A 25,009-nucleotide genomic window follows, 5' to 3' on the forward strand; every position below is an offset into this window, starting at 1 on the left:
AATATTCCGCTGTCTCCAAAACTATGCTTTTATTCAGATACATTGTAGCTCTGAAGCCAGAGAGCCTTGGGAACAATAAAGCAGCAAGTAGGGGCTCTGAAACAGGTCATTTAAGTTTTTAAAATAATGACAAGGAATGTAACAACATAAAAGGTAAGGAGAACATTTCCTCTTGCGTCGTGCTTTTTTCTTAAAAGTTCTTTGAGATTGATATTTTATTTAAAAAAATAGCTATAGCAAATTTATCTCAGCTTAGAAGCATTGGGAAAATATAAAACTTACTAGAAATAGTCCCTGGTCCAGCCTCCAAGGGACTGCTGAGAAAGAATCAGGAGTTACTATTAGTGAGTTTTCTCTAGGACCAGGAAAAGCTGTTCGCCCTATTGGACACAATGTTTAAAGGAAAAAAGAAAAAGGTGGACAAAGCAGATCTTTATCAGATTTTATTGTACATTTACCATGACAGAATCTAAATAAGGACAGCTTGGGAATTTTCAACTTACAGGTGAGATGGTAGCTCTCTGTCTAAGAAACAAGGCAAAGTTGTAGTGTTAGTCGAAGCTCTTCAGTGCTCTGATGTGGCAAGCAAACAAGGCACTCTCAGCACTTGCAAGAGATCTCCTGCTAGACCAAAGGTTTCCTGGAAAAAAGACGATAGGCGCAAAGAAGCGCAGGAGTTCTACCTGCTGACGTACAACGAAAGGAAGAAGTTGAGGCTGAATCTTAAACAACCTTTGCACTAGTTCTAGTATATGAAATATACAGAGATCAGCATAAAATACCTGAAGATGCTGCCAGAGAGGAAAAGCAACTTACAGGGAGGAAAGGTAAGTTACAGTGGTAGCAAGAGAGAGACTAAAACATTCCCTTGTGTTGGGACCAGTGTCTCTGCCAGATGGAGCATTACTGTAGATTGTGTCCAAAAAGCATTAATATTATATAATGTATAATAGAATCCAAAATATTCACTTATAACCAAGACAGACATTGACCCCCGATGTAATTGTCATTACGTAGGTAGCATAAGAAATCCTGCTTCACTCTTGCATGTTAAGTAAATTCTGTTCTTTAAATCTGAGCTTGGTTACATTTTACAGTACTTTATGTTCTTTTAGGGTTCTTGATGTTGCTTTATCTTCTAGTCATGGATATGATATTTCAGACACAGCTCGGGGGAAATAAAGGGACTGTTTAGAAAGCTGAACCAGTAAAAGCAAGTTGTCTCCAGGCTTTTTTCTGCACAGGAGACATTGATGGCTGCCTCAAATGTGCATACTTTTTCATTGCTTGTAAGTGAATATTAAGCTTCTGGATTTCCCCTTTCAGAATAGTTTTTAATTTGCTTCCTGTGGCAGAAACAGGAATTTCCTTGTGGGTCATAGTTCAGGGTGTTTGTATTTATACACGGACTATAAGAAGGCAGTCCCAAGGCAGGGCAAGGTCACATCGAGTTTTGCTGCAGGAGGCAACACAGGGAATCTGGAAATAATTCAAGGTGTTTTTCTCTAAGACCTTCTACGCCATGAAGACATTTTGCCTGTAAGTATTAACATAGTTTGTTTTCCTTCTCTTGGTATTATATTTTTGAAGTTTTATAATAGCCTATGTCTTGATCGTTTGCCGCATTTTATTTGCATTTAGACTGAAGTGCCTCATTGCCTTTCAAAAGGTTGAAAGCAATCAAATCTCTTAATACCAGGCATACAAAAATCTGAGGGGGTGTAATCATGGAATCGGCATTGTCTGTTCTGAACGAGACGTAATCTGTTTAAAATATGGCTTTCCATTGAACAGGAAAGACAATTAAACGCAACAATTAAAAACTTTTTCCCAAAATGCAGAGTGAGATAGCACAACTGTAATATCATGGGTTTTTGTCTTTTCACCTGCAAATCTTGACTTCTACTGAAACCTAGAAGAGATTTTTATCCTGTCATAGGCTCTCGGAACATTGTTTCGCAAGACTTGCATTGTTTGCCAGTCTGTCAGTCTGGTGGCTCTGTCAGTGACGTTGAAAAGAATATTACATTGCCTTTCATTGCAACCCCAGGCAACTATTGACACTAAAAGTTTGACTTTGTGTGCAGTCATTTTTTGTTTTGGAAATTGCTTTTTTGTCCTTTTTTTTTTTTTGGTAGGCTATAGATGAAAACCTTAGCAGTAAATTTTATCACAGTCTGTCCAGCATTTGTACAACTCATCTTTCTCCCAAAAAGGCAGAATCGCAAAGGTTTCCCTCGGAAAAAAAAAACAACAAAAAACGACAGGCAGAAATGCTCTGCAGAGATCCCCAGCGGACCTAAATTTGCAGGGGGTCATTCTCATTTACAGTATGGTATTGCCTGGAACAGGAGGTGTGGAAGTCGGTAGCTTCAATTGTGTGTCAGAGGTGAAATATTGCATGTAACCCACCCCACGTCAGGTGAGTGAGGCCAGAAAATAGCCAACCATTTCTGACCACCACTTCTGACCATACCGTGTTTACTTCTGGCACCATGGAGTAAATCACTGGCGAAACAGAAGCAAAAGAGACCCCTCAAGTCTCTCAGTCCGGCCAGGGAGCTCGGCAAAGAGCTACAGAACAGCACTTGCCGTCCTTCAAACGTTCCCAGAAGAGGCTTTGCAGCTTCAGGTGGCACACATGTTGGGAGACTGTGTAACCTTGTCGTACCTAATGGACAACTTCAAGCCAAATTACTGAAAGGAAAATATTTGATTTTGCAAGGAATGAGAGCTTTGGGGTAAGGCAAAGGGAAACTTGAAAAGTTCCCTGAATGGTGTTACAAACAGACATGCTATTACAAATTGGAAATGTAAGTGTATGAGAGAAACTAGATCTGATTTTAAATAAACAAGAAAGCAATTGCGAGACAATAAAAAACTGCCCAGTGTGCAAAATGTAGTGCCATGGTACCATGCATGCAATTCTTTGGGAAGAATGCAGAGCTCGCATACGAATTCCAAAGGAACAGCAGTGCTGCGGAGGTCTGGCTCTGTTACCCTGACACCCAAATGGTGTTCTCTCGAAGGAAACCACCAAAAGGCAAATTAGCTCAAAAAACCCACAATGGAAGCCCATTAACCAAACCCACCTTTTACTTAAATGCTCCATCCCTGTGTTCCTGCACTTACCAAATCCCACAGACCGCGCTACCCGCATGTTTTATTGAAGGGTTATTTAACAAAAACTTCGGAGAAGACCATGGAAATGCATCGGTGGGTTCTGCCTCCCTGCCAGCCTCTGTTCCCGTCTCTGCCGCAGCCTGGCTAATACCGATGAGCAGGTTATTTAACTGCTGCTCAGCTTTACAGTGAGAATCCCATTTCCCTGGCAATATTGGAGGAGACATTGCAAAAATAAGTTGAGATAAATAAAAACAGATACTCTCTGTGTACCCCTCTGAAAAATCAGAATACTATTCCGCCTCTACAAAAGCTGCAAAGTTTATTTCATCACTGTTTATAAACTGCTCTGAGGGCATTGTATTAAGAATGCTACAGACTTGCAATTTATTGTGATTACTATAGTGTTATGATTAGATTTTCTAGATAGATTTTGACCTCTTTAGGCCAAGCAATGCCTATTTTATAGAGGGCTGATCACACTGCTAAGGCAGTGTCAGAAACATATATGGGATGCAATATTCCCAGGTTACAGGTGTTGTGTCTACTGCAAAGGAAGGGGCAAAATGAAGTTCTGTTGGCAGGTCTCGCCACTTCCTAGGCAAATCGTCTCTGACTATTCGCAATTTTATAATTATATTATAGTAGAATAAATATAATATTATAGCATATAATGGATAATTTACTTTATAATATATCGTTATGTATAATACTATGCTTAAATGAATAATAATTGTTTTAATTATTTGTATAGTTTATTATAGATTGGTCTATGTTTATATTATATAGTTTAATCATCATTATGAAAATAAACACTTGTGAGATTTTTGTTATTTTCTCAGGCAACCATGCATGCAGTGAGATGCTGCTCGGCAGCAAGCAAAGCGAAAGGGATTAGCTTCAAGGTTTTTGCTCTCCTCACTACCTATCTGGGTGGAAGAATCAATCAGGATGGCTTCTTCAAGTAAAAGAAATTCTGCAGGTACAAAATTTCATTTGCTAAGATTTGGCAGTAGTAAGGTTGAATCAGGTTTCAATCCATTCTTATCCATATGTGATACCATTCTCTTTGCCCTCCACCTGCCAAGGATTTTGTAGTAAACAAGAGGTGAAAAACAAGGGAAAATAGCCTACAGAAAAATGTTGAGATCTCATCTGGACTTACACCGTGTGTTAATTCTGCCCCTCTGCTTCCTTCCTGAAAGAATCTGTCCTAAATGCAGCATTTCCCTTTATAGCAGAATTTTTCTTGTCCCTGACGCAGAGGTTGAACTGCCATTTGTAAAAAACGTTAAAACCGTGCTCCTTTCAGTCACTGGATTCTTAGAAAAATCTTAATTTCCCATACACAGTTTATAGCTTACAAAATGTAATGGGATTGTCACTCCTTTCGTCCAATGTTAAAGTGCCTTAATAAAAATGAGATTGTGATCAGAAATCCACCAGTGACTAGAAAATGCAGATCTTAAACTACAGCTGGCCACAGAGTACGCAGGGTTGTAAGCAAATAGAGTCAGGCATTTTCCCCCTGAAGGTTTTAGCTCATATTTCACTTGTAAGACTTTTGCCTGTTGTCACATCATGATTCAGGGTGTAAGATAAATCTACCCTTGGCTGCGTTTGCAACCTATCCGAATTGAATGCCATCTGCAGATTTCATTAGGGGGCTGTTTACTGTCTTTCAGATCGCTGATTGTGAAGTTAAATAAGACCAGACTCCAGAAGTTAAGTAAGACCAGTTAAATAAGTCAGAGACTCATGATGTCTTTCAAGCGCCCTACATACATAGTCACTATTATTTGTTTACAGTTTGGGCCAATTGTCAGCAGGAAACTAACAGAGGAGCATGGCCTGGCCCTACGGTTTATAGCCTTGATTTGTGTTTGTCTTCTCTAACTGTAACGTGCTTTATGGCCATTTAAGCACAGAAACCCCGTGCTCAGCAACAATTTCCAGTTCAAGCAGGTCTTTGGAAGAGATTAATTGGCAACAAATTAAGTAATGGTGCTGTTCGTTTCTCTTTGATTAGTGACGACTCAAAATACGTTTTGCCCTGAAGGTGCAGTCTGCAAGCACGGCTTCCTCATCAAATCACCACCTCTTCAACTTCTCAACTCGCAGGTATGCTAGCACAGATCAGTCATGTTCCAGCAATCCCTCAACAAGCACCTGTTTTTTCTGCTATCCTAAATTTTAATGAGAGACAAATTACTTTCTCTTCGGCAGAATTCCTGGAAGAGGCGTTTTTTCATCCTGTCCAAATCCAGCAAGGGCAAATACATCCTGAAGTATCTAAAAGGCCAGAACATAAAAGGCTCCATAGCTGTTGATCAGTATGTAACTCAAATGCATCACCTTTCTATTTTAAATCATGTATCAGCACTCTTAAATGGCCACTGATTATATAGACACTTGTTCCCGATTGAGGTTCTTGATCCAACTCCTGCTGAAGTCCAGAAAATAGTCCTTTGGTCTTTTGTAGGCTGTGGGTGCAAGTTACAGCGTGTGATATATGGAGAAGTAAAAATCCTAAATTGTTTTGATGAAATTTGATACGTTTACGCGAGTGATTGTGGTGATGTGGTATCTGCAAACCAGATGTCTTGTCTCCGTGATCCCAAAGGCTGTATTCCTGTAGTAGAAGGTATTTTATCTCCTGTGAGGACAGTGCTATGCATTCACTTACATGCGAGTAAGGATGGGCTACGCCACTCTGAACTGTGGCACACAACCTTTCCCACCTTACGCCTTTACAAAGTGCTTTGCAAGTTGTGCAGAGCTCTCCTGGCTTTCACGTAGCGCTGTGGGCTGATGCTGGCTGCCCCGATGCCTCTTAATCCGACAAGGAATTGCTCTGCTTGGCTTGTTTGAGTTCGTCATTTCGTTCTTCTCAGCACGGTGCCCACTGCAGCAAGGCTGCGTATCTTTGGCTTTGTACTAGCGCTCTTTACCATGTCACATGTGGTGTGAGATACATAGAAAGGAAACAGTAAATGTAAAGATTTTACCAGTCAGACCTGGAGCTCCAGGCTCCTGGAATTGTTAGGCTTGGAGGTCACTGGACTCCCATTGCTGTTGAGCTTCGTCTATTAAAAGGATTTACATTGTGAAGCTTTTGAAAAAATTCTGCTTGCTCAATGTTTTGTGGTTACGTTATTACCATCATTATTGTTGTTATTATTTTTACTAATTTAACTTCTTGGAAGTTAATGGAAGAAGTGCTTCCATTTAAGTATCCATTAAGAATACTTTTTGTCTGTTCCTTTTCCCCTCCATTAAAACACTGTTAATATACAATTAGTTTCAAATCAAATGTATTGTCCTGTAGTGGTTCAAAAACATTTGCCAGGAATTTTTCTTACTATCATTGCTTTTCAAGATTCTGTGTTAGGCCAACGGCCCCTTTTTTCAGAAATGAGGATCTAAAATCTGAACATGAGTCTTTGCAAAAGTTGATTTTATTTTATTGCTTGGAAGTTTTCTTCATTGAACAACCATCCGTTTTGAACGTGCATGCTTATTTTCTTGAGAATTTTTTCTGTGGGAAAATGTTTACCTTTTCCCATGTAGATCTCACCATGCTATGCTGTACTTCGAGTAAAGTATGCACATACACACATATGTGTGTGTGTATGCTTGTATGTATAGTTATACAGGATGTTTTGTGTGGTTGTCTCAACAGAATCATAAATATCGAAGTTGGCATAAGCAATTATGAAATTATGGAAACGGTGAGGAAGATGTTTAAATGCGTTCCTGAACAGGTGATGTCCATCAGTACTGGAAACAGATGTTACTACCTCATCGGGAGCAGCAGGTAGGCATAGAAAGACGCGTATGTATGCAGCATGACATTACAGTTAAGCTAATGTAACACTAAGCCACTGCCCCAAGGCAAGGTCCTACCGCTTCACAGCCGCTCCCATCCATTCCTGTGTCCCGGCTGCGGATGGCGCAGCTCTGGGATGAAATGATTCAGCTGGTTGATCCAATGGAAAACTGCTCTTTTCTGAGTCGTTTGGGGGTTTTTTTGCCCCTGCGTCCAGGTTAATTTTTGCGGGTTCAGGTTACAACGTCCAACATGTGGAAGTAGTGGGAGCGTGCAGCTGGGAGTGGGGGTGGCAGCGGCAGCACATCGGGGTGGCGGTGCCGTGTCAAACCGTACCGGCTAAGGGTCAAGGAAGAGCAGAGAGCTTTGTCTTCTCACCCAGCGGCTCCTGAGAGTTAAGGAAAGCTTCTGGTCCTTATGGATAAATCACAGGAAATAATCTTGCCCTGGGAAGTAGATTGTTAATCAAGGGCAGCAGATTTAAGGGGAAAACTCCCCTGAGGGAAAACAGATCCCAAAAGGAATGCCTGGGGCTGTTACTGCAGCGGGGTGATGTGCTCCCTGCTCTCCCAGACCGAAGTCCAGTCCTCAGCAAGGGCAGAAACTGCTGCTGTCGAGCTGAACAGCCAAAGCTCAGTTAGGTGAGGGAGGACATTTGGCAGAGTGCTCCTCTACTGCTGCTTCCCAGCTTCTCCTCTTCAGTTTCCCAGCCACGAGCATTCCAGGTTTTTTTTCTGCCTTTATGCAGAAGAGCAGCTGATGTGTGAAATGCTGGTAAGCGCAGAAGAAAAACACATACCTCTGTGTTACTTGAGCGTGCCACCCCACGCCTTCCCCCGGGGCACCGCTCTCACGGCCCTCGCTCCGTGGGAAGTGTTCCAGAATTAATCCAACTCACTCCACCGCAAGCGTGGAACAGGGCTTCAGGATTCCTTTCATGGCATGTTTCTCATCCTGCTTGCCCAAGTATTACACGCAGAAAATGAAGCAGAAAGCACCGTCCCACCTCTCCATGTCTCTTGTGTACACCAACCTCCCCCCACAACACGTACCCACCCCGCACATGTTTTAGCTCCCAGTCCCGGGCTGCACCTCTCTGCCGTCAAACTTTGCCACTTTCCCGTCTGGCTGTGGCCACCCCAGCACCCTCTCTTGAAAGGAAGGTGCAGATTTTCCCCGTTGATTTCAGGAAGTGTTATTTTGGGCCCCATAGGAAGAAGTAGGGAGGCAAACGGACTTTGCTTGTGTTTTACCTGTGAGCAGGTTCTCATTTCTGTTGTTCCAACCTACAGGCAGGAAACAGAGGACTGGGTCACTGTGTTGTCTTCAGTCTGCGGGGAGGCCGAACGAGGTGGATGCTGCCCTCAGGTGACGTGTTACTGCACTTGATTTTAGAAAGAAAGAACTTTGTCATTTCATTGGAAACCCGTGCAAAGAGTTTTTCCTGGTTTTGCCTTTGCAAGTTGGCTCTTGCCTTGGTTAATCAGAAATTCATTTTCCATATAAATCCTGTACCCTGGCTTTATGCATTAAGCAGGCATTGCACCGTCTGTCTGCGCTGGGATTGATTTTACATTGAAGGAATCTCTTTGAAGAGCAAGCCACATGGAAATTAGGAGATGACTGACATTATGCTGCAATGAATTGCCCCTTTGATGCATCAGAATGAAAACTTGTGCGATATTCTTACTGTGTGCTTTTTGGTTATATTTACATGCTCTTTTACAAACTGATCCACATCTAGTCTGTCAGTGTAGGAGCAGCTGGAAGCTCTGTTAGTTGAAGCTCTGGCCCAAGTTTCTGCACCTTGTCAGCCAGCCAGACCTGCTAGTTCAGAGTCAGCACTAAGCTACTTGCACCCCGACAGCTCCCACTCAGCTCAGAGTGCAGGCAGGGCAAATCCACGTCTGCCGGAAAAACGCCGTGCAGACAACCTCTCTGAGCCATTCGAAGTGAAATGTGGACAAGTGGGGTGTGTTGTTGCACGGTAGTCCGTGCCCATCAGGTGCTTCTCTTCTTATACTGCTGTCATTTTATTTGTAGACCCAAGATCTTCCAAATCCAGAATTCAGAAGCCGGCCCTCCTCTTTGCCACTGTTCTTGAATTCTTCAAGTACAATCAGTTCCCTGGAAAGGCAAAGCTACCAGAAGGTAAACAGATTCACCATCCTTACTGATGAGTTTGGTCCTAAGGGTGACTGTGAAATTTGATTTGTGTAGTTGCTTTTTTCCGTTTAAAAGTTCTTCAGAGCTTGTGCAATGGGTGCCCGGTCTGTTCTGCTCCCTGGTGGGATTTCTGAGCAGGACCTGGATGGTAACATCAGAGAATCCCCACAAAGGAAAGACTTTTGAGTAAAGTCTGCACGTAATAAAGGCAGGTCTTGATGGCAATAAGCAACGATATTCATTGGCTTTCTCAACTGACTGGCAAAGATTAGTGGGCATGAAATAAGCCACTGCGGCTTCGCTTTGACATGCCTTGGCAAAGCCATGTGATGATTGTTTTGGCAGCTGCCTCCCACATTCCTCCTGGTTTGTGACTGTGCTTTTCTTTGTCTCCCTCCTCAGGCTGTAAAGCCTAGAGAGGAGTTTGGGTCCAGTTCTGCTGTGCCTTCCAGCTCTTCTCCCTCGATACTTAAATTGAAAGGAAGGAAAGCATGGCTGCTGTCACCGAGCAATTGCAGTCCCCATCCTCTGGTGACAGCTGAACAGCAGCCAGGGGAGTGTTGGTTTTCTCCAGTCACAAAGCTGTGAGCAAACGGCCCAGCTGGAGGAAGCGGAATGCAGGTGAAGCACCTCCGGTGTTATCTTTAGGAGGAGTCAACATTTCTCTTTTGTATACAGGAGAATGGTCCCTCAGAAGACAAGAACAGGCCTAATTCAGATCCTGGCCCTCATCAGGCTCCAAGAAGAGTTTTTCCAAGCCTGGTGAGCAGAACAAACCAATCGGCTCTTGACTTGTTCAGTCTGCAGAATTGACGATTGGCTCTCATCTCACCTGAGTATCTGTAACTATAGATCATTCACCTACTTTCCCAGCACACTGAGTTGGTTTTCACTGTGAAGTATCCTAAATATGGTTAGCCTGTTGTCTCCTTTAGCACTGAAAATAACCCTCTACGAACTCAGTTGGAATATCCTTTGTTTACTTTGTTTCTTAGAGGTGGATCCTCAGAATTTCTGTGCAGCTGTTGCAACTTGTAGCAGCTGTCGCAAACTTGATCAAGAAAATTATGAAGTTGCGCTGCTTGAGGATTTGCTCCTTCCCTCACATTTCTCAGCTGTGCCATATTCTTCCTAAAGGGTTTCTTTCTCCAGCCTCTGCCAGTAGCAATTGAATCAATGTAACTGAAGTACAGAACAAGGGCTCGTTAAATGGGGGCACACCTCAGGCCTGACTTTCTGTCGGCATAAATGTAGCTTCAAGTAATTTAGCTTCCATATCTGGCAGGAATGATTTAAAAAGATGGAACGATGGATGTTATCATGTATTGTTGCCTGAGTGTTCTGACCTGTGTTCCCTGAACAAACACCTGCAGCAGTTTCAGATAGTTTTCACCATTCCTCTGCCCTGGTTTACTGCCTTTGCAGCAGAGTCAACAGAACAGAAGGCACAGCCAAGGCTCTACCACACCAGTACACAGTTTGGCAGATGAGTTTAAACCCATCTTTATTAACAGTTTATGCATTGGACTATGATCTGGATTGTCTGAGACACAGGGAAAAGAATCTGTTCTGCTATCATAGCTAACAGGGTGGTAAATCATGTGCTCCAGTCACCACCCATGTATGTAGGCTGGCAGCAAGTATGAGATAATACAACTAAACTTAGTGGAAAGTAGTAAAAAATAGTTGAAACTACATTGCAATGCTATGGGCAGTTAGCATAGCTCAGCTGATGCACAGTACTTTGTGAAGCTGCAATAGTTCAGTTGTGGGTCTGACCTCTGAAATGCACCGCGTCTGATTTCAACTAGTGCAGCTCTGGATGCATACCAAGGCTCTCTTTCTGTCCCTTTCTTAGACATGCCTTTTCTGTCTCATTCATTAATTCTTTTCAAACTTAAGGTGACTCAGAGATCACGCGTTATATGCAGCTGTTCAGACTAGGACAGACAGACCATGAGGGTTAAAAGATAAGGAGTTTGGATTTTACCTTTCTAGCCTGAAGCAGAAGGAATAGCAGGAAGATCATATTTCTGTTTCAGCAGGTGTGAAAACAAAGCAGCTTGCCATCCAGCTAACCAGAAACAAAAATGTTTATTCATTTCCTAAAAATATCTCACTTCCCTCACAAGTTTAGCATCCGCTAACATCTCCGGATCTATTCTCTGCTCAGTGATACCTAGACAGCTGACTTCCAGATTAATCCTTGTATTTACTTCCTGTTAGAAGTATGACTCCACATTTCTAGTATCATCTGATTAATTTTGCTTTTGATCAGTGGTTCCCTCATCCAGCCCCAGATCTTGAAAACTCTTTGGTCAGCAGCCATTACTCATGCAAACAGGCCTGTCAATGTCAGCTGAGTCTCGTCACGCAGGCAGGGACCCTGGAGATGTCTAGGGACCTGGCTCCCTTTCAGCCCACGTTTTGGAGCTACCAAACCACATCCGGCTCAGCAACTCAATACCAGCTATTTTGACACACAGCTTTCAATACCTCAAATACATCGAAATAAGGAGCCCTGACTTGCATCACCCCATACTGCTCGTTAGTGTATTGCAGGCACCAAGGCATCCTCGTCAGAAGTCTGTCTTCAACATCTGTTAGACACACCTGATTTTCTGAAAGAGAAGTTCCTCTGTCCAAGGGCAACACATAACTCTCCTCTACAGCCAGTTTTCTCCATAATCTCTTTCTCTCTAATGTAGATCGACACCATGGTTCAACAGAGGCTTCAAGTACTCATTTAGCTGTATGTCTGCGAATAATTATACACTGGGGTTAACTGTATTGCTCTGGTTGTAAAGCGCCTGGAGGAACAGCAAAACACGTTAGGGAAACACAGTGCTGCAGCATAACCTTCTCCTTCCCATTGTCCCCAATGTCTGCAATGGTGCCAAGGAGAAACCCTTTATTTGGCAAAAGGTAGCCACTGTCAGTGACTGAAGGCTCAGTTTGGGAAGCTGATGAGTGTCATCTGCTCTCTGAGATTTCCTAGGAGACTGAGGATCTGAAAACCATAAAATCAGCTCCTCTTCCCCCTTTTCCCCAAGTGCTTACTTGTTTGATTGATCCAAAGCCCCTGAAAAGTCACTAGGAAACTCGTTGATGATTTTAAATCATGACCACAGAGCCAGTCTGGGTCCTGCTGTGGTTTTGTTATGCAATTCTTGAAGGGCCATTTGCAGGTTTGTTCTGACTCCTACAGCATAAGCTGCTTTTTATGGCATTTATACCAAGAAGGAACAAAAATACATTCATCATCTTTAATTCCTATTCAATGCCAGTTTCTTCTCTTTACATGTAAGAAAGTAATTAGTTTAATTTACTTTACCTTGAAAACAGTAATATATTCTGTGGCATATTTAGCAATTATTAAAATGATTACCATGGAAACCAAGGATGTAAGTGGAGAGACAAACAACTGCTGCATCACAAACACGGCATGGAGAATTGCATTAGGAGGCAGCTAAATACTAATTACCATACTCTTCATTATAGTGAAGTCAACAAGGAGACATAAAAATAAATAATTTATATTTGTGACTTAGAAAGGTAAACTTACCGGAGCAATTCATGTCTCCTTGTTTTACCAAATTACCACAAACTCTAGTATTTCAGGTATTTAATAAGGCAAAATATCACTCAGGACACGAAGGATTCAATGTCAGATCTCCAGAGTATGTTCCTGATCATGGAGAAGTATGAGTTAACAGACTTCTCATTAGTCAGGGAAGTCCCAGATCCATTCTTCACTTGGTAGCCGTTAAAAGGTGCTTAAAAAGGACAAATATATCCCGATACACTTCGAGATTTCCTACAGATGTTTTTCCTAGTGTAAGGACTTCAGAACTGAGCGCAAGTAAAAAGTCTTTTCCACGCAAGTGACCCTAAATGCCTGCATGACATGTTCAACCCACTTGATTTTTCTACAAATTAACCGGTTGTGAGCACGCAGTCAATTGCAACTGCCCGGTTACCACGGATCCATCCATGAGAAGTACTAATGCCAGTAGCCGGTTTTGTCCGTGTGCAGCGAATCTCAAAAATACAAGAAGGACCACGAACACAGAAACCTTGTTTCTAAAACAGACTGGCTCTGAGGCGTATCTCACTTCAAGGAGAAACATGTCTCCCTCGGTTCTCTGTGGATATTTGCTGATTCTATTAAATTAACAATGTAAATGGAAAAATACATTGTTAATCTGTATAACTGACCTTGCTAAATACAAACCCATTCTTTTAACAGGATGAAGATCTCGGAAAGAGTGAGGAAAACCTGCTGTCGTCAGATACAGATGAAGACATCAAAAAGGACGAAGAAGACTATTACCAAACTCCCCGCAGTGTTTTAGCAAAGGTAGTTTATTGGTTGTGGGTTCTGCTGGTTTGTTAATAGCTCCAAGGAGACAGGAGACATTTAATGAGCCAAAAAGGAACCAGTATGAGGAACCACTAGTACCTTGCAAAAGGAATATGTAGATAAAGCAGTAGATAACAGAGGTTTCATTTGTACAAGAAAAAATACACTAGACTCATTAAAAGGATCTTTCTGGTAGAAAGTGGCATTTTGACAAAAACATTGCTGATTTTGTTGAAATTCCCCAAATTGACTGTTTCATTGTAAATGGCTTTTGCCTATTGCATCACAAGGTTGGGTTGTTGTTTTTTTTTTTTCAAAAGCGAAAGCTTCATTTAGAAAATGTAGCTGTATATTATTTTCATATCTTTTAAAATATAATTCGGTTGAAGCATCGTTAAGCTGCATAAAACCAAGCAGTAATTTAAAAACACTGTGAAACATTTTGGTGTCTGCATTTCACTGTGAAACAAAGGAACGGGAGGAATCATACTGGTTATTTTAAACGAATCTTGGCATGTAATTTGGGAGGCTGATTTCTCCAGGCTTCCCATATGGTGGTCAGGAGGAATGGACTCCAGCTCCTGCAGAAGTCACTGCCTCTCTCCCAAGACCGTACAGCTAACTGAAGGACATTAGCAACGTGATTTTGTCACATAATCGAAGTGCTTTAAGTTAAGTACACCCAAACCACAAGACTTTTTTCAAAGTGCGTAAATGAAAACGTAACAAAATTTTTGTGATGGTATTTTTTGAATAAGCTGGTTATGTCCAAACTGAAAGGGAAGCAAATGGTAGAGTCAATAATACCAGACAACATTAACTTGTAAGTTTGAGCCACCTTTCTTGTTCGCGGCTTCTGGGAAGCGAGTTATGTGGGGAAAGCCAAGCTATATTAGCCGATGTCTTTAAACAGCACAATCACTGAACGAAATAAGGAAATTAAGATTTTTTTTCTGCAGGCAGGGCAAGGATATGTACGTCTTATGTTGTTATGTGTTTCCAACAGTGCGCTGCTGAAGTATCAAAGCCTGACCATACAGCTGAGTCTGATGTCTCTGTGCAAGAGAAGCCTGTGCAGAAGAACCCAGTAAAGGAGAACATTTATATGTCAATGAAATCACTGTAAGTAAAACTTCATTAAGGTTTGCAAATTAAAAGTGATATGGTGGTACAGATAGAACTATCATTTATGGTATTTACATAACAATATCTAGAGGTTGCATCTTGTTAGAATGAGTCCTTCTTTAGTCTTGGTTCAGAACTTGTGGAAATACCAGAGCGAAATTCGAACTCATCAAAGTGAAATTAAAACTCACATTGCAAACTCCTGCATTCAGACAGGCTCTGACTGTAGGATGCAGCGCTTGTTGTTGATTCACACTTTTTCTAGGTTTTCTTGACATAACAGCCCGCCACTTGACTCAGATACCGCAGCTAAGCTCCAGCAACATTTCAGACAGGTGCTCTTCAGAGCAGGCAATGTTATCTAGGGGTTAAAAGAGAAGGGTAGACATGGGGCATTAACTCCAGTAAGAAGTTATGTGATCCTGAGTAGGTTGTCTCTTTCCTTCCGTTTTCCCATCCAAAGAATGGGTCTGATGCTGTGTACTTTGAAGGTACAGTGTTCGGCATGACACAAAGAAAGACCTGAACTTTGTATGACAGTTGTAGGGCCACAAGGAAACTTTACAACCTCCGCGATATAGCACAGTATACTGAAGAGAAGTGTGCCTACATGCTATAAGCCTACCTCCTGAGCCAGAAGACTGGTCCTTAGCTGTTCGCTATGGCCTGCCAGCTACAGACAGTCAGGTCTTATGCCACATAGTGGGAGGCAATTGGAAATGCAGACCCACAAAACAGCTTATTCCAGTAGACTTATTCAAGCTCATCTATTTCTTTGGGAGCCCCTGGAGGGAATTACTGTAAAAACCTCGCTAGCCTATGCCATCTCAGTTAAAATGTACCAGGAGCAGCTTCTGCTACTAACCCTGGTGCTGTTTGGGGCATGGAGGGGAGTTGGCTCCAGGAATTACGTGGCTCATCAAATAAAAAGCATTCAAGCACATCTGAGTTATTGTATCTCCCATGGGACAGCATTACATCCTTGCAGAAGCCAGTACAGCCAAGGCCAACAATCTGTACTCAGTTTCTTCGTCAAGGCGTGTTGTTAGCTGGAATGTTTTCAGGCTTAATAAATAGTCTTTAAATAATGAAAAGGTTTATTTGGGATTTATGGTCCATTTTTGGATGGACTGTTTATTTTACTTAGCTGTAATTTTGTCCACTGGATATTCTACAAGAACTTGTTATTCTTTTGCTTCACTGACAGCTATTTGATCCAGCTTCAAACACAGCAAGATTACCTGGAATGGCCAAACGAGTTAATTTTTGTATCACGGTTCCTCTTCAGTAGGTTGCTGGATGAGAGCTGCCAGTTCCCATGCAGACGTGATGGGCTCCCATCTCTTCCCAAACACCAAGACAACGGTGCATGTCCAAGAGACCTGGAAGCAAAGAGAGACCTAAAACTCCCTGAAAGCAGCCCCAGCCAGCAGCCAGCCCTCCAGGGAAGGCAAAATTCATTACCGCTTTCAGTGGTTCAGTTGTCTATACTGCTCAAGTAAGTGTCCTCTCCATTTTTCGTTGCAGAGAAGACAGATGTGTCTTCTTTGTGGGTTTCAGTTGAGGTACTGGTAGAGTGTTCCTGCTCTCTGATGTTTTCTCTCACAGTCAAGTTAAAGATGAGACCAAACTGCAGATGTTGGATATTTTTGTCCCCCTGGCTGATATTAACAGCTACCTAAAACTTACCGAAGCTGCAGGACAAATATGGTAAGTTCTGGATGTCTTCTGATGGTGCTTGTCAGATGTGAACGAGAGACAATCAGTGTAGGTACAGAAGGGTACAACCACACACATCCATGTACAGTTTTGGCAGTGCAGAACAGAGCAGGGTCAGTCTGTGCTGGAACTTCAGTGATTCCTTTCTGCTCTTTCTAACTCTTAATGTACTTGAGTTGTTATTTCAACTGCTGTTGAAAAGGGCTATGTAGAACCAAGATACCTTGCCGTGCTGTGTAATAATTTGCAAGGAAGTCCCACCCCAAATGCTAATCTTCTAATGTTGATGTGAAGTCACCTAATCACTGCTAGCCAGTTTTACCTTTGATCTGGTGAATCATTATGGTGGCGTGTCTCAGAGATATAGTGAGGGGATATATCTTGTGATAGGGTAAATAGGGCCTTTCAACCAAAAATCTTACAGGCTTTAGCATAGGTGGCCAATAACACTTTGTTATTGATGATAAAGCCAAAAATTAGGAAGCACATACAAGGGACAGATTTCAAGTCCCATTCATTTGACTTCTGTACCCCCTTATGTATACTTAAGTCTTATGAAGAAAAGGAGAATTTGTGGAAAGAGATGACAGATCTTCGGAAAGCCATATACCATAAAACACTGGAAAGGGTGACAATATGGAACCCACTGGCACAGAGGGAACCATTTCCAAACCTAATAAATTCAGTGATTCACTCTCTTTCCTCTCACCCTTTCTTATCTTTTTTCCTTTAACTTATTAGCCTGTGTCCCTCATATAGACCTCCATCACATCATTTTGTCATTTAAGCAGTAGCACCTGCAAAGCACTCTGAGTCTCTCCAGTGAAGCATGAGCTGTAAGCGAAAACTTAAATGACGTTACATAGATCAAGTTGCCATGAGTTGGAATTAATCCAAATTAATCCCAGCGCTGGTTCAGTGCTAGGAATGAGTGCTAGGCAGAGATTTTCACAAGTGGGTGTTAAGGGCTAGAGCACATACATCTGTTTATTAGCCTCACTGGAAATCAGTGTTCTCCTTAGACCTTCAATATCAATAACTAGGATGAAGCAGTGGGAGCAGAAAAACCATTCGGTGCATACTCCTGTTCTGCCTGTTGATCTTTCACCACCACACATCACGGAGACTGCCTTTTGCTGTTGCTCTCGTGTTTACACTAATCAGATGCACTGTGTGCACAGCAAGTCACATTTTGTTTCAGCCACTGTCAGCAAGAAGGAAAAACAGCATTGTAAAAGGGACTGGAAACGGGCCTCCACCTCAATAATTCGATCGATATCTAAATTTACAGAGCTTTCTCAGTGAAAATTCATATTGAAAGAATTCGGGGCTTGTTCCGGGAGGGAGAGCACTAGATCTGACAGCTCAGCTAGTCCTAAATAGCTTGTTGTTAAGAAGAGTCTATCAGAGACCAGCACGAAAGAGACACTGGAATTTGCATAAGGGTCCTGTCAGGACAGCAATGGGTCTCTGAGCCTTGCAGTTAGATCATAGATAAAACACATGGTAATAAGTTTTAATTTCATTCTTTTGGGATGACTTCGGAAATCATCTCACTCAAACATCAAGCTAGAACATCTGCAGCGTGTCTGGCCCGCTGCTTTTGAACCGGAATCCCCGGCTTTCACCGGTGACCTTGCTAGCACCATTCTCACTTGTTAACGTGCTGCAATGTCAGTGTCACGTGCGCTTTTAGGAGGACGGGTGGAGATGGGTGAAGCAGCTTGGTTTCAGCTAGAACCAAATCAAAAAGCTGCAAAGTCATTCAGCCTGTGTGTTATTTCCAGAGGGCAGTACCATAAATGCAATCCTGTTTAACCATCGCCGTTCTATTAGCAGTAACTGGATATCGCGTATGTTTCCTTTATTATCTGTCCTCCAAATACCCTAGCGTCTCACAGTGGACTGGTCCTCGCCATCTGGGATGTTTGTTTAACCACGGAGACCATATAGTGGCTGTGAATGACCTGCAACCGCAGGACGTGGAGGAGGCTTACTTCTTCATCAGCAGGTCCACAAGAAAGGAGGTAAGCTTGACAAACCTGAAGGTGATAGTCAAATGAATCAAGCCGAATGAGAAAGCGAGTAGCTTCTTGCATTTCAAGCTGCTCCATTCAAACCAGTTTACTCTAGTTTCAGTTTGGCATGAATAACTTCAGTACCAAATAGCTCCTCAGCATCATTCTGATGTAGCATCTCTTATTTCTGGGCTATTTGGGGAATGCAAGATCAGCACTGCTGTGTTTAAGGACTTGATCTCAAAGAGTCTGAGCAACCCCAGGAGATACTACCGGGCAACCATAAATGAGAGTTACTTGGTATTTTTTGTTAAGGCCCATGAATTGCAAACTTTGGGAAATAAACAATTGCCTCCAGTGGATGTGTAGTTGCTTATAGTGGTTTTAGGTATTGAGGGCAGAGCCCTAGATACCCACCTCCTATTGGGTGTCAAGCACTACACATCTCCTTGTGTGATACCACTTTTTTTGAGGAACGTGGGAGATTTCTAAGTGATGCCTTAACACCACTGTGATCTGCTACATGTTGATACCTACCTTTTTGTCAGATGGACTCATATTTCAGTATCCAGGTTCTCTGACCCATACCTGAACACATTCCCATTTGAGTTTTGCTGAGAAGGTTGAGGTCTCCAGATGCTGTGGCAATCTAAAGAAAAGAAAGCCAGTCTCTGCAAGAAAAAAATACTCATCTCTCTTAACTGGGCATTTTTATTTAGCTAGTTAAAATACAAGTTAGGTAGTAGCACAAACGTTGATCAGGTATAACAAGCTATTAAAATTTCTCTTATTTTTTTCCTTTTTTAAGGTGAAACTTACTGTATGTAGGATTCCACATTCAGATATCTTCCATGTTAAAGGCTGCTCATGTTCCTGAAAGATGACCTCGATGATTAAGTAAGTGCCAAAGTTCAAGGGAAAAGATCAGGGAGAAGAACATGATATATAGTGTATGGAGGTAAATCTTTATCTTCTAGAGCTGCCAGATGTCTTTTGTTGCTAAAGTACAAAGAATAGAGAACGTGGGTTTCATTTTCATTGTATGTCCTAATGACTTTTGTTTTGTGGACATGAATGGCATGTGTTTGGCTTGTATTTCATGTTGGCGTGTATTTCAGCTACGTGAAAAAACCTGCGGGCCAAGTAATTTATGAAACTTTTGCCCCGTGTAAACTCAGTACTTCAGTAGAAAATACTGGTTCACACCTCTGCTCACCACTTTACGCTGAGTCACGTTGATTTAGACTGTGCTCCTAATCAGTTAGGGGTGTGGAAACAACTTACATTTGGAACAAAGCCATGTGTTCCCATGTTCTCCCTTAACTCCAGAAAGGCACAGGCAAGCTGAGAGCTGTAGTGTTGGAAGGAAGGCTGGTGAAGAGAGCGTTGTGTAGTGATTCGGGGGGGCCTCCTTTTGTGTTATGCCCCTCTTAGGTTACAACCGCAAAAATACATTCAAGGCACGACAGGAAAAAGATCTGGTGGGAGAAATGGAATGTGTCTGGAGCACCTGTGGTTTCATTGGCAGCCAAAATAAGCCCTAAGTGAAGAATGAATGAATGGATTTGGGAGAGAGGAGGGCTGGCCTGCTCTGTGGAAGTGCTACTGGTAAAGACAGCTGGGAAAACCCGAGAGAGAAATGGGATAGACAGGAAGGCACGTGCACTCAGCACAGCGCAAACAGAGTTCACTGAAAGAGTTTCGATGCTACCAAGTACGACCACGGGGACGCCCCCGGTATTGCAGCACTTCCAGAGCAAGTGCTTATTTGTATCCCAAACAAGGACATTTCCTGTCAATATTTATTTGCGAATATGTCTTGCTTCCATTGCTATCATAGAAACGCGACTGATTTTCGGCTAATATCACACCAAAACCTGTTGGTCCTTGACGTGGAGCTGCTGCAGGGGTGCCTTTGCTGGATGCCAAAAGGGAGCTTTGTGCTGTGCTACAGTGACCTCTGTTGCTCACAGAAACATGGTGTGACATGGCGTGTGTGCAGAACACATACCTATGGATGTGTACACATTTGTGTATATGTGCTTGTGTTCGGACATATTGACATACATAGATATTGCTGTAAAATAGGTTGGGTTCATATACAATGATGTGGCAACAAAACGAATCACTGGTTTTGAGTACAAATAATTTTGTCTTGCCAGGTAGAACCAAAATAACTACTGGGTTTAGCAGGCATAGGATTATTGATCTTAAGAGATTTATATAAGCTTTGATTAAGATGGATTAGGCCCAAAGGAGGTATTTGTCCGGCTTCCAATTGAATTAGGCCGAGTCAGTTACTATAGAAAGAGCCTACGCTCACTAAAATCAGCATCGGTGCCACTTACTCCAGTAGTGAATTTGCTTTGTATACATCCTTTAAAATCCAGTCTGGACTTTAAAAAAATCGTTATAAACCCAAATATTCATACAGTCTATTCAGACTCAGCTCCTATTCGAAAGATTAATTTCCAGATTGAATGTGTCCACAGCCTGTCTCTTCTGCTTTTGAGCTAAGAGCGTTTGGGACACGCGTATTTCTCATGGCAGGAAAGGATCACTTTTTGCTATTTCTGTTTCTGTTCAGTTCAGAGGCCTGTTTGTGCTGAATTCTGCATGAAGACAGAGGGACACCCCAGTTCTGGAACTACAGAGGCTGACAATGGAAGAAAAGACATTCCTTGGGAGCTCTCCTCCAAAGCTGCCATGGGACTCCTTTGCTCCGCCCTCCCTTTTGGAGCACAACAAATCCGTTGCTGCCTGAGGAGTCTCTGAGAGGTGGGATGGCTTGCCATCACCACACAAGGCTTCTTCCAGCTCTGTAACTGTGTCAGCCTGCTGGGACAGTCCTCTAGGCCTGAATCCTAAAATCACAGATCACCTAGTTCAAGAGTATCCACTGAAGATGTCACCTTCAACCTTTCCTGCCCACGGTTTGCCTGAGCTCTTCTACTGAGCTTCAGAAAAGGGAAGTCCAAACTTTCCTGTGTTGTTCCAAGACTCATCTCTCTGTATAATTAGGAAGTTTTTTTCTAGTATTTATCCTAGACGGTCTTTTTAGAAAATTAACCTGATTTTTTCTTGCCCTGTTGTCAGTGGGCATGGGGAATGCTTGATTTCCACTGCCTCCAGAGAAATCTTCATTCTGGAAGGTGTTTTCTTCTGCCTGTTCTTCCTTCTCTCCTTTCTTAGACCAAACATCCTGCATTCTTTCAACATTTTTTCAAACGTTTCCTGAAAGTGGTCATATATGTCACTGAACTGTGAGACAAATACCTTGTTCTCCAGTTATGGGTGAGCAAAAGAGGTGAGATCAGCTGTAACGCAATTTCCTGGCACTTCATAGAGAAACGTTTCCAAAAAGAGGTGAACTAGCAAAGCAGCTGTGACCCGTACATGGTGATGGGGTGGAGGAGACCCACCACCGTGGCACCCGCACGCGGCATTGCTGCCCAAGCAGGGGTTGCGCAACGCATGCTGCACCTCTCCGCCGTGGACGAATGTTACCTTTGGACAAAAATAGGATTTGGGTAGATATAACCCACACAGGATAATTCCAGAACATTTCAGAAAACTGAGGGATTAATTCTGTACGTCGGTAAACAGTTACTGATGTGTTACCCCATAATTGATCATTATGTCAGTTTACACAGTGATAAATGCAGATAATTAATGTCACATATTGGCTGATTCATAACACTTAGACAAATACAATATGGAATTGACATCGGTACAGTAAATTCTGGTAGGGTGTGTGAAGTTGTCTGCCCACATGTGATTAATAAATGCATTAACGCTTTACAACACATTGTATTCTGCAAATACCTCACTTTGTCCTGACACAGCCTCTCCTCATTCTCCGAAGACTACCTGTAATTTCCCAGAAACCTGCAGCTGAGTCACCAAACAACCTTTTTTAAAAAAAGCTACCCTTAAAAAACAAGATCAACCTCATTCTGTAACGTTTTTCCCAATGTGAAAATTTTACCTTTCCTTCAAATGAGCAAATTCCGCTAAATCTCTGGACTGCTTCTAGAAGCAACAACAGAGGGAAATGGCTACGTGCACGGCGTTACCCAGTGCTCGCTTTCAGACCTGACAGGAATGTCTTTAAACCCACGGTGTCTGAGGGGTAACTGGTAATTTTTTAGATCACCTACTGGCATTTTAAATGCGTCGTATAAGCACACACTCTTAAGGAAATAGGTGATAACGTGGCTTCTTGTTGCAGCGTGGTCTGTGGTGTCAAAATCTTTTCTCAGCCAGTCTCCAGGTAAGTTTTGGGTTGTGGAAGGTTCTTGACACAGATGCTTAAATTTGGGTTGCCCAGGGAAGTTGTGGATGCCCCATTGCTGGAGGTGTTTGAGGCCAGGCTTTGAGCAGCCTGGTCTAGCGGGAGGTGTCCCTGCCCAGGGCAGCGGGGGTGGGACTAGGTGACTTTTAAGGTCCCTTCCAATCCCAACCATTCTATGATTCTACATCATGCTGAAATTCAGTGAATCCACAGACTGGCACATCTACATAAAACACAGCTGGAAGAAGGCTGCAGATCCTGAAACCGTCTTGCACTGCTGACCCCATGAAGTCACCTGTTTGGACGCAGGGGCCAGTGCTGGCTGCAACGCACGTCACGTTGAATCGCTCAGCATCTGCCAACTGGGTGTGCAAGAGACAAAACCCAACGGACTGCAACACAGATTACCTGATTAGCTAATGTTTAACATGCTCCTCACTAACTTCTTTATTTCCTGTCATTGAATACAACCACTGCCTCTAGGTTGTTTCCCTGGCTCTTAATTCATGGCACATTCCCATGCCACACTCACTCATTAGTGGCTGCTAATTTCCGCCCCCCTGAATTCCCAAAAATGAATCATGCTCTTTCTACCACGGTAGTACCCTTCTCCAGCCAGAAAAAAACTGTCCAGGAGAAAAACAAGTCCCGGAACAGAAAGAAAGTATTGGTAAGAGAAGTCTCCAAATCGGTGTGAGGTCATTGAAGTTAAGAAACTAAAAAGCCCATTGTGCAGCAAGCACAAACCAGCCCACACAGCCCCCGCGCTTCCTCTCAAGGGCAACGCTGCCGAGAACCGGGCTTGGAGTCATACGCCGATCAAGGAGAGCAGGAGTCCTGCGGGAGAACGAGTCCAGCCAGGAAAGGTTCTGTCTGTGTCCATGCTGGAGAGAAGCTCTGCGCAGGCTGTGGCGGCAATGCGCAGGACTGGGCGTTACGGAGCGTCCCTCCAAGCTGCGGTACCCAGCCAGGCTGGCTGCACTGTGGCTGGACTTCCAGCAAACGGAGTCCATAGAGGAGCGGCGGCAATAAAGGAGAGCGATCTCACCTTGCACACCGAGGAGTGGGTCAGGAGTGAGCTGAGGACACCAGGTGCTTAATCTATGTTTTGCCACAAATTTTCCCGTGACCTCAGGGGAGCCATTTCCTCGCACGCACTCAGTAAAATTAAAAAGTGATTTCGGACACGTTGGCATCACGCTATCTCTTACAATGAACGCGATCTCCAGCATCACATTCAATACTATGAATTGCTCCGGAGAACATCTGCTCCTCCCAGAACATCTGCTGGAGACGCCTCCATCAGGCTTGTACGCTACAGGTGCGGAGGCCGGTTCCTCAATGCCCCATGCTACGGAGAGATGCTGATGTGCCCATCCAGTGCTAAGGGAGAAGCCGTCCCCAGTGCCCTGCAGAAAGGCGGCTTACCCTCAGTCACCCCTCAGACAGCACCGTCGCGAGCGAACATTGGGTGATGCTCCCGCTTCCCTGCAGGGAACTGGCTCGCCCCAGAGAGCCGCACCGAGCAGGGTCTATAGAAATCTCCTCAGTCAAACGGATTCGTCCAGTACTTCAGGCCCCATTAGGGAAAATACTAATATTTACAAGGGTACTTCCTCGCTGGCGCTCCCTTTGTGAGTGCAGGGGCCAGACAGACAGGGTACTGCCTCCTCCGCAGAAAGCCTTAGCCACGGGACCGCCTACCTTCAGGTTTGGGGAGCTGTCAGCGTAATCTGAGATGCGCTGAGGACTTTTTTGGTTTGCTTCCCAGGGACGAACAGCCGTCCCACTTACGTGCCTTGCCGTAGCCAGCCGCTTCCCTCCTGCGAGGAACTTGGAGCGTGCCGGGCAGTTCCTAGAAATGCCACTGGAATTTTAAATGTTCCCCTTGGCCCCTTATCACTTCCTAATTTATTGCATCATTTAAAGACAAGGAGAGGCCAGCCAAGCTTGATACAAATCTTTCATTCAGCAAAAGCACCTGAAGAGAAACAGGGAGGATATTCAGCGGCCAGGAGCCCTTTGCTCGCTGGCAACAGCAGCTCAGGGACGCAGCCGTCCCACCGCCGTCTCGCAGCGGGACCAGCTCTTCAGGGGCCACCAAGCCCCCGTGGTGGGAGCAGGGCTGGACTTGCAGCAGCGAGTGTCCGGCCGTGTTGAATCTTCCCTCCTGGGGCGCCTGGGTCACTCTGCGCCAGGGAACTGGTTTCTTCTCTAACCCAGCACTGGAGGGTGAAGTTGAGCAGTCAGTGGGCACACTAAGACCGTGGCTACCAGTGGTGCTACTCTGTGGTTTAAAATGCCAAATGTTTGCTATTATCGTCATTCGAGAGGTGCTCCAGAGCCCTAGGCACAGGCCACCAGCCCAGCTC

General features: G+C 43.5%; 1 protein-coding gene and 1 long non-coding RNA gene across 4 annotated transcripts in view; one reads left to right on the top strand and one right to left on the bottom strand.

Annotated features, from left to right (window-relative positions):
- The window catches only part of PLEKHS1 (pleckstrin homology domain containing S1), a 24,022-nt gene extending 1,654 nt beyond the window's left edge, over positions 1 to 22,368 (top strand). Inside the window, exons 2-16 of one of the 3 annotated variants that reach the window (XM_054206473.1) lie at positions 38 to 153; positions 3,966 to 4,105; positions 5,153 to 5,244; positions 5,350 to 5,456; positions 6,806 to 6,940; positions 8,245 to 8,320; positions 8,996 to 9,103; positions 9,797 to 9,880; positions 13,368 to 13,478; positions 14,488 to 14,603; positions 15,895 to 16,104; positions 16,215 to 16,316; positions 18,217 to 18,352; positions 19,152 to 19,240; positions 20,931 to 22,368. In XM_054206473.1, coding sequence (XP_054062448.1) covers positions 4,075 to 4,105; positions 5,153 to 5,244; positions 5,350 to 5,456; positions 6,806 to 6,940; positions 8,245 to 8,320; positions 8,996 to 9,103; positions 9,797 to 9,880; positions 13,368 to 13,478; positions 14,488 to 14,603; positions 15,895 to 16,104; positions 16,215 to 16,316; positions 18,217 to 18,352; positions 19,152 to 19,220 — 1,377 coding nt within the window. In that variant the 5' untranslated portion in view covers positions 38 to 153; positions 3,966 to 4,074 and the 3' untranslated portion in view covers positions 19,221 to 19,240; positions 20,931 to 22,368. The other 2 variants (XM_054206472.1, XM_054206474.1) reach the window with 2 other exon arrangements.
- Positions 13,488 to 16,538, bottom strand: LOC128911483 (uncharacterized). Its single transcript, XR_008467093.1, has 4 exons — positions 16,071 to 16,538; positions 15,848 to 15,988; positions 14,798 to 14,967; positions 13,488 to 14,551 (listed from the first exon to the last, which is right to left on the bottom strand). It is a non-coding gene; the product is annotated as an uncharacterized LOC128911483 (long non-coding RNA).
- Positions 22,369 to 25,009: the final 2,641 nt, after the last annotated feature.

The sequence above is a fragment of the Rissa tridactyla genome, chromosome 6 (assembly GCF_028500815.1).
Source record: "Rissa tridactyla isolate bRisTri1 chromosome 6, bRisTri1.patW.cur.20221130, whole genome shotgun sequence".
NCBI lineage: Eukaryota > Metazoa > Chordata > Aves > Charadriiformes > Laridae > Rissa > Rissa tridactyla.